At 52.2% G+C, this 9540-nt stretch overlaps 1 protein-coding gene across 1 annotated transcript; it reads right to left on the reverse strand.

Annotated features, from left to right (window-relative positions):
* Positions 1–225: 225 nt before the first annotated feature.
* Positions 226–8923, reverse strand: EFHD1 (EF-hand domain family member D1). Its single transcript, XM_029963696.1, has 3 exons — positions 8776–8923; positions 2873–3007; positions 226–1869 (listed from the first exon to the last, which is right to left on the reverse strand). Exons 1-3 carry the CDS (start codon positions 8887–8889, stop codon positions 1735–1737), a joined length of 384 nt encoding a protein of 127 aa, XP_029819556.1. The 5' UTR covers positions 8890–8923; the 3' UTR covers positions 226–1734.
* Positions 8924–9540: the final 617 nt, after the last annotated feature.

The raw sequence follows: 9540 nt of genomic DNA on the forward strand, positions 1-9540 counted from the left end.
TGGGCACTATTTCAAATAGTTACACAGCCATGGCCCTCTCTAAGGAATAGCAAACATTAGGGCTTTCTACACCAGAACTGCTGAGCACAAGGGGAAGTGCTACCAAGAAGGGGCTGAACACTCCCCCCACACATCTGAGTCAGGATGTTGAGCTTTGAGGATCACTACTGCAATTTGTGAATAAATTAGTACATTCAGGGACCTGAAATAAACCACAGCCAAGACTGGAGATAACAATGCTTTATTTGTACATTTCAGCAAAAGGAGGAATAATTGAAGATGAAATTATCTGCTTTGTTGTAAAGTATAAAAACATTTAATTATAAATATTTACCTAAAAAGCGTGATTTATAAAATATAATCTGTGAAGATATATACACAGTTTAATTCTTTAGCAATTCTTTCACCTGACATTAAAGAGTAGAGGTTTTTCTATTTATTATTCCACGCTCACAGTTTAGTGCTCACAGTTTAAGAAGCAAAACAGACAAGTGAAAAGACGACTGGTGAGTTTCATTCTGGAAAGAAAAAGTAAAAATGCATGAACTGGGGCAAGAGCAGAGGCAGAATTTGAGCAAATCCATGTCTCGAGAGCAGTCTCTGAGGGAACACAGCTGCCCTGCCATGACCTACAGTGCTTATACCCAGACAAGCAGTGGGCATCTTGACATTTGTGGGCAAGTTCCCCGTGTCTGCAAAAGCAGATGGCCAATAGTGTTGTGCAAGCCCTCAGAACTCAGCTCAGCTCCACGTGCTCCCCTCGCTGCTCTCTGAGCAGGGATTGCTCAGGATGCTGTGCTGGTGTCCTACGTCACAGCTCTAAGGAAATCAAACAATGTCACCTTCATGATTAACGCTATGAGCAAAATTCCAAATAGAAAACGCCAGTGTGCCATCCAATTGCACTGTCCAGCTGGCAACACCCCTTAAAAACAGATACAGCTGCCTAAGGCTGGAAAATACAGTGAAGCCATACAGTACACTACATGTGATGGAATGTGAAAGAAGAGAAATGGTCAGGCAACTCAGTTTTCTATTCCTCGTTGCAGAGAGCCAGCTTCCTCCCTTCGAAGTCTTGGGAAACCTCGTCTCTTATTGAAGGGTTTGTTACTATGGCACTTCTGAGAAGAAAAACTGGAAGACTCTCCAACGTGCTGGGTGGCAGAAAATGCTACAGGAAATGCTAGTGAGTTTGATCCACGTCCCTAGTAACTACCTTTCTCTCTTCACAGTGTTTTCACAGTGCCTGTGGCACAGGGCTTTGAGGAAGAAGAAAAGGGTGACAACACCCAACAGCAGTACAAACGTACAGGGAGACAAGCTGTACTTTGTACACCCTGATTTACACAAGACCTCACTACTTGCCTGTAAGCAAGGAATGAATTAATACAGGATTAAGAGCCAAAGGATGTACAGGGAAGAATGAAGCAGGCAAACATGACGCTTGTCAGTGCTCACCCATGATTTGCTATCTGCTGGTTTTGCTCCAGGGTGATGAGCTCCTGGCAGCTCAGAGCAAACAGCACATACAGCTCCTACTATTCACAGCGTTATGAAAGCATAGTAACTGCAAGAGTTGTGCCCTTGGAAACTCAGGAGGATCTTCAGGAGAGGAAGGCTAGTGAAGCTGTGGTGAGTTTTAGGCAGGATCCAAGCAGTTCTCTCCAGGTAGAGCCCTGATGTGGGGAACGTACCAAGTCCTGTGCAATCTCAGAGTGCATATGGGCTGGTTGGTTACTGGGTAAATGCAGATTTTAACTCCCTGAAAGCTGCTCGGCGGTGCTTCCTTTCCTCCTCTTCCCGCTTCCGCTCGTCCTGCTCGGCTTTTATCTCTGCTTCAAACTTACTGGCTGAGGAGAGGGCTTGGGCCTTTGGGAGGGAAAGAGAAAATGAACCAGTGTCAAGCCTTGCATCAGAGGGAGAGCCAGAGCCTGAGCTATGCCCAGATGAGCAACACAGAAGTGTGTGCTGCACCTCCCAGGGCTTGCTGGGACGCCCTGTCAGGATGGGTCACGTATGAATTATGCTGTAGTGCTTGGGTATTTACACCCAATACCTGTGAGCTTGCTTGGCCTTAAAAATCAACAAAAGAAAGGTCATTTACTAATAATCACTAAGCAGTGACCGACACAATACCCTCAGCACTGGGTCATGTACATGATTTCTGTAAGCAGGCAGCAGAGCACAGGTTGTGTGTATACAGAGGGAGAAACTACTGCAGAAAACAGCTCTGAATCACAGCCAAATCTGAGAACATCATACTACACCATGGATAATCTGCAGATCAAAGAGACATTGTTTACTTGCTGGCTATTTTTCCAGCTTTCATCTCAGTACATCTGCTGTGCAATAGCTGTGTTATGCTCCTGGGAAAAAACTTCTTATATAAACAAGCAGGATTATTTTCTCTCCAAGAGAGCTTTCAAAAAGGGTGCTTTGTCAGCTTCAAATGGTGCAAAGCTCTTTCTGCCAACCCCAGGACCCTGCAGAATGATTTTGATTCCAAAGGTTACAGAGAGCTGCTCGAGAAAGAGGTGTCTGAAATCCTATACTCCAAAACACTCCATTCACCACCGAACTCGGAGTGTTCTGCTCGAGGGAGGTTTTGAAAAATGGGAAACCCTGTCCCTATTACATTAGATTTCAGGACACTTTTGTCTTTAAAAGCAGTCAGCCAGCCAGTCCCTCAGAGCTCCCAGGGACACAGGTTGGCCAGTCAGCTCCACCAGGGTAATACCCAGAGCACAGACACTGCATTACACTGTCCTAGTGTTGACTGATCCACAGAAAAGGCTGTAGCCAGAGCCCAAGAAAATAGGGAAGGGAAAAGCTATGGCTGAGTTTTTTCCTATTCCTCTGTGCCACACCATACCTTAGCTTCAAAGAAGTTCTTGGCTCCTTTGACTCCCTCAATGGACACATCTATCTCCGAGAGCTTCGCAAGAGTCAAGAGGCCGCTGTCCTCCTCGAGCTCCCCAGCTGCAGCTTTATGGAAAATCAGCAGGAACTAGCAAGAGAGAGAGAGGAAACATTCCAGTTTTTCACTGAGGCTCAGACAACTTAAAATACCAACAGCACAGGCACCTGCAGGGGGCTGGAATTCACATTTCTGAGCAAAGGAAACCAGGTCTATATGAACCAAGTGGCACCATGGAACTTGTGCTCCTTTGCACAGCCCTGTTACAGACTAAAAGAGTAGGAATCTCACAGGAAATGAAGGTTTCCTGGGAATCAGAGCCCTGGTAAAGCACAGTTCCCACCAAGCCTAAGCTGCTATGTGGCCAGAGGAAGGAGGGCACCTCTGCACCCGCCCAATACAACCATAGGGTGGGCTCAGACATAGCTCTTTATGTCCCCACACTCTAATGGTGTATTCACAAGCCCCCCACCAGCTTCCCCAGCACTCTGGGGGCTCAGATCACATCCCATGACAATGAAAGCAGAGCAAAGACACCCCTGGTTCACCCCAGGCTCTCTGAACAGAGGTACCAGTGCACTCCTGTGAGAGACAACAGCAGCCCAAGTGTGTGTGTGCCCTTGTGACAGAAGGGCCTGAACAAGTGTCCACAGAGCAACTTGGTGTGAAACCTCTGTCCCCACACTGGATCACAGACATTTAACAAATCCAGAGCGACCACAGCAGAGTGCATACTGGGAAGTGAATTGCAAAAGGAACAAACAAAAAAAGAGTTTTATTTCACTGCATAAAAGCACTCTTCTGGTTTGTGTTTTTACAGAAGGAGCAAAACGTTCCTGCTTAAAAACAAAGACCTCTGCACCACCTTCCAGCTGCCAACCGAACCCCAGGTTAAGGTGTGGAAGCTCTGTGTGTACCTGGAGAGGTCCTATAACTCCCTGCTATTCTTGGCCACCCCAGGAGGTGTCTCAGTGCTCCGAACAGCACAGAGAGAACAGAGACAAGGACAAGCACCCGGGTACAAAAGGAGGACAAGCAACAAAGCTGCGCCACTTCAGCCCAGGCCAGACGGCTGCAGGCACCAGGCAGGCTTGCCCTGAAATCCATTTGCACAGAAACATCAAACACCTCTAGCGCTGCGCTTCTCGAACTGCCAGGCTGGGGACTGCGCTGCTCCCCGCGGAGAGCCAGAGATGTCCCGGAGAGGGCAGCAGAGTCCCGGCCACCGCGCCAGCTCTAAGGCACTCCCTGCTTCAGCTGCTCGCAGGAGCTGCTGGGGATGCCAGAATTTGGTAAGGGCTCCCCTGGGGAAGGGTGGGGGGATGACAGCAGCGCTGGCCCTCTCGAAGAGGCAGCGTCACCAGGCATTGCTTCACAGACGGCCTCGTAACCCGTGAGTGCTCAGCGCGGGGCAGCCAGAGCAGCTGGGCTTGGAGGGAACTTTTACTCCTCCAAACACATTGTACTGGGCTGACCCTGGCTGGGTGGGACCCAGGCACCCACCAAAGCCTCTCTATGGCTCCTCATCCGGACAGGGGAGAGAAAATGTAACAAAGGTTCATGAGTTCAGATAAGGATCAGGAGAGATCACTCACCAAAATTCTGTCATGGCCAAAACAGATTCAACTTAGGGATATTAATTGAATTTATCACTAAGAAAATCAGAGAAGGATAATGAGAAGTAAAATCTTAAAAACACCTTTCCCCTGCCCCTCCCTCCTTCCCAGGTTCTACTCCCTGTCACCACCAGCGGCACAGGGAGATGGGAATGGGGGTTATGGTCAGTTCATCACAGGTTGTTTCTGTCCCTGCTCAGGGAGAGGAGTTGGAATCCCACACAGGCTCTTCTCCCCTTGGGTCCACAGGTCCCTGCCAGGACCCTGCTCTAGCACAGGCTTCCCATGGGCTCACATCCCCCTTTCAGGCATCCCCCACAGCCCTCCATGGGCTGCAGGGGCACAGCTGCCTCCCCACAGAATCTCAGGGCCTGGAGCACCTCCTGCCCCTGCTTCTGCACTGCTCTGGGGGTCTGCAGAGCTGTTCCTCTCCCATATTCTCACTCTGCTCTTTCCTGACCCAATTACACCTTTTCTTTCTTAAATATGTTATCACAGAGTGGTTCCCACCATCTCTGCTGGGCTCGGCCTTGGCCAGCAGTGGGTCTGTCCTGGAGCCACTGGAATTGGCTCTGCCAGACATGGGAGAAGCTTCTGGCAGCTGCTCACAGAAGGCACCCCTGGAGCCCCCCTGCTCCCAAAACCTGGCCACAGAAACCCAACACACACATGTAAGAAACTAAATGGTGCTCTGCTGAACGGGCAAAACATCCTGCTTGGAAAATACCCAAATCCTCCCCAAGACGCCCTCGCCCTCTGCCCAGATCTGCTGGGCTCTGAGTTCCCCTTCACCACCACTGGGCATGGTGACACAGAGGGCTGGCAGCTCAGCTGGAATTAGTCATGGTTCCTCCTGCTCCACCCTGCAAGTCCCACTTCCTGGCACTGGAAAAGAGCAGTGGAGGCAGCACAATCCTGAGGTCTGGTACAGCTGTCACCTGGGGAGGGACTGGGTCATGAGTACAAGTAAGCATGAATCACCCTGAAACTAAGAGATGGGGCAGCAACCCTCTAGAGACAGGCTGCCATGGCCCTGAAGGGGGGGCTGAGTTAAAGGAAACCTGGGACTGAGTCACCAGCTGAGGTGGACACACACAGGGTCAGTCCCAAGGACCCCGCAGGGTGGGCCATGGGGCACATGCTGCTTTCCACAGGAGCTCAGCAGCAATCCCTCCTCATGCCAGCACACAGCCTGCAGCTCACCTCACCAGCTACCCACCCTCAAGGCATTGCTTCTCACTAACTAGAGAACACCACCAATCTGCATTCAGCTCCCACTCCCAGCCTGTCTCACCCCCTTGCTGGGCCCAGGACGCTCCATGTGCAGCAAAGCCTCAGGGAAGTGTCAACAGAGAAGCAAAAGTGAGTAACACTGGCACCTTTTAAAGCTGTGCTCTCAAAGAGGACAGCACGACCCACACCTTCCAACCCACTAACCTCACAAGTTGTATCTGCTTCCACATCCTTCATGAGCCAAGACCTCCCCCCCAGTGCCAGGTTGGCCACTGTGCAGGGGAAGGTTTGATGGGCAGCAGCAATCCTGCAATAACAGCTTGCCAGAAAAGCAGCTGTGGTTTGCACCAACTCTGGGAGCAAACACATGATGTGGGTCAGCATTTCAGCAGGTGTGGGGGACAGAGGGTGGATTTCTGAGGGTTCTAGATAGCAGCTACAATTAGGCATTACTATTACAGCAATTAACTCTGGTTTCCTGTGGTAGTGACAGAACTAGAGAGACAGGTGTGGGCTTTTTCTCCCCACTATACCTAACCTTTTAAGCCTAAATTTCTTGCTTGAGTCACAGAGGGAGTCTTGTGCACTTAATTGTTGATGTACTGATGGATGCTCAAAGGTCAGGAGTAGGAGGCAGCTTTGCTAAGCAGGGCCAGTGGCTCAGCAGCAGCAAGTCAGAGCCACACGAGCCTCCCTGCCAGGCAACAGCTTATCTGGGATTGGAGGACACCGCTCAAGGCAGCAGAAAAAAGTGACCTATTGCAAGTGAAAGAGGTCCTGGCCAATTCTCTGGCAGGCCAAAAGAAGAGTGTCTTGTTAAGACTCGATATTCTCTGGAGGCAGCCAGGAGCCCCCCAGTGCCTGAGTTCCACCCTGCTCCTCTCAGACACTCATTTACACCAGGTTTCTCCTCATGTTGTCTGAGTGCCCCAACTCAGCTTAGTCACCCTCCACATGCTTGCTCATCACCAGCAATGAAAAGCAGAACAGGACAGGCCTATGGGACGGTTCAGGCCTCCTCCTCCACCAGGAAATCTGTCTCTGTGCCAGCCCTCTGCCCAAACAGACCAGAGAGACAGGGCACATCTGCAAAAAGGCAAGAAGCATCCTGCTCCTCTCTGCCACAGGAAGCTTTGGGTATGTGCCAAAGCTGCTGTGTAATTTGTCCCCAGAGCTCTGCCAGGGATGCTCCTCATTCCAACCCACGGGCTACTCAAGCATTTGCTTGACTGGCTTTGCATCTGGCAAGAAGCTCCACAGCACCAGCTGCCATGTGCCTGTGCCAGGGGCCAGGCAGGGGCTGTGCTCCAAACAGGTGGCAGCAGAAGAGGAGCTGCTCTGCCACTCGTGCTGCACCACTGGTGCCAGGACATCACAGCATCTTTCAGAGCCCTGAGGATAAAGGCATTTCTCTCCCACAGGAGAGAACCCCTGCAGCAAGCCTGGAGGCTGTCCCCAGCTCTTCACCCAGGGTGAAGGGTGGCCCAGGAGGCACCTAGAGACAGAGGGCTCCTCAGCCCACACAGTGATTTGGCAATCAGTAACCTGGGGCCACGGCATGGTGCTCTTCCTGCTCCACTGGATTCTTTGCTACCCCCAGTTCACCTCTGACCGGGCACATCTCCTTCCCTGCACAGAGCTCAGAGACAGGCTCTCACTCCCCAGATTTCCATGTCTTTCCCTTTTTCTGTAAGAGCTGGTCTCCATAACACAATCTTTGGCCTCTGTCCTCTCCTGCTGCCCTCTCGCAGTGAAAGAAATGCAACAAAACCCTTGGGACATGAAAGCACAGGGTCAGTCCCAAGGACCCCACATGCTGGACCATGGGGCATCACGCTGGTGAAAAGGGGGGAGATGGTGTGATGTGCCAGCACAGAGAGATGGTGCAGCAGCTCTGTGGAGCTGCCAATCATCCCTCATGCCCCAGCCAGCCCAGCTGGTCATGGGCCCCAGCCCTCCTCCCAGGCACTGCCAAAGCTCTTGGCACTTCCACAGCAAAAACTCAATGTCCTGAGCTGTGCAGAGCTCTGCACCTCATCTCCACCAGCAAACCCCCACCCCACCCCAGAGGTGACTCAGTGAGAGCACAGCCCCTGCAGGAACATGGGAGCCCAGCTGCTCAGGGCCCACACAGCCCTCCCGTGGGGCAGGAGGCAGGACAGCAGCACAGCCCTCACACCCAGGGCAGACTGGCCCTGCTGCTGCCTAAGGGGCTGTGGGTTAATTCAGAAAGCCACAGTGTGATGTTCACTTCTGACTGAGCCAGCACTCAGTGTCTGGGAGGAGGAAATGATCACACGGGAGGTTTTGGTATTTGGGTTCCCCCTTCCTGCTGAGATGATTATGGTACTCCTGAGGGCATGCACATAACTGCTCAAATCCCCTCTCTTCCTCTGCCTGGCACAGGATCCTGGCCTGCCCACACTGCTCCCAGCTGTCTCAGCACAGTGGTGACAGACAGGCCTGTTCAGGTGTGTCCCTGCTGAGCCAGAGTGCAGCACCAAACTGCTGCACCCCCACGTTCACTCCTCGCTGCAGGGAGGGGACCAGCCCTTGCAGAGCCTGTCATGGCTGGTCACTGTGTGATGCAGAGAGGGACCCAACAGAAACTGGAGCAGATCCTCTCACAGCCCTGAGACCAGCTGCCCTGCACCCAAAATGAGGCCTGAGCCGCTGTGCCACAGGAGCCCAGCAATGACACCTTGGGACTGAAGGGACACACCCCCTCCAGCTATAGCAGGGAGCTCTGTGAGCACTCCTGTGCAGCTGCAACAGGGCTCAAATGTGCTCCCAAAGCCAGCAGGGAGGTTGGAGAGCTTTGGCATCAGGTCCTAGTACTGCCACATGGAGATGGAGGTTGACAACGTACTCTTGGCGTGGGAAAGCTCACCAGCTTCTCCACTGCAGCCCACAGCTGGAAAAACAGAGGGGGGAGGGCTCCCTACAGCCAGAGCACTGGGCCTGGCTGCCTCCTCCCCCTGCCCCACAGCCACCTCCCTGGCTCCTCACCTCACGGAAACTGAGCTTCCCATCAAAGTCTTCATCCACCTCCTTGATCATGTTCTTCAGCCCCAGGTGGGTCTGTGGTGCTCCCAGCTTTTCCATCATCAGCTTCAGCTCCATCAGGTCGATGTATCCATCCCGTCCTGAGTCATACCTGCAGGGTGCAAAGGCGAGCGGGTCAGTCACCATCATCCCCACATCCATCTTCCCAGAAGAGGAACCGTGCAAATGGATGAAGTCCCTGTGTGGTTCAAAGCTCGGGAGAGAGGGGAAGCTGACACAGTCAGTACTGGGATATATTAAGCTCAGGGAAGTAGCTGGCAGCTTTCAGAGCTGTCTCACCAGAGGAAGAAGTGCGCAGGGGAGCTCAGACCAAACCGCCCACGCAGAAGGAACCTGGAGGACCTCAGCTTATCTCAGTGGGATTTCCATTTCACCCACTTGCCTGTCCAGCACAAAGGTTATTTGCACGCAGCTTACACCATGCACCAGTGTGATGAGGCAAAGGCATGGCAGAGCCAGGCCTCCTGCTCATTTCAAGGAGAAACAGGGAGCAGAGACCAACCAGAACCTCTCCTCAGAAAGCAATCTTTCTCTGTAAGCCAAACACACTCCCTCTAGCTGTTAAGATCTTTTCTCTCCAGAACACTTCTGTACTACAGAAGCACCTTGCTTCATGGCAGCTGTTTATTCTGTGTACCCAGGCAGAGCAGAAAGGCAGTCCCAGGGCAGCACAGCAAACCCAGCCAGTGCCAGGGCTGCACCACAGGA

This window comes from Manacus vitellinus, unplaced genomic scaffold (genome assembly GCF_001715985.3).
Source record: "Manacus vitellinus isolate BGI_N305 unplaced genomic scaffold, ASM171598v3 scaffold_60_pilon, whole genome shotgun sequence".
Taxonomy (NCBI): Eukaryota; Metazoa; Chordata; class Aves; order Passeriformes; family Pipridae; genus Manacus; species Manacus vitellinus.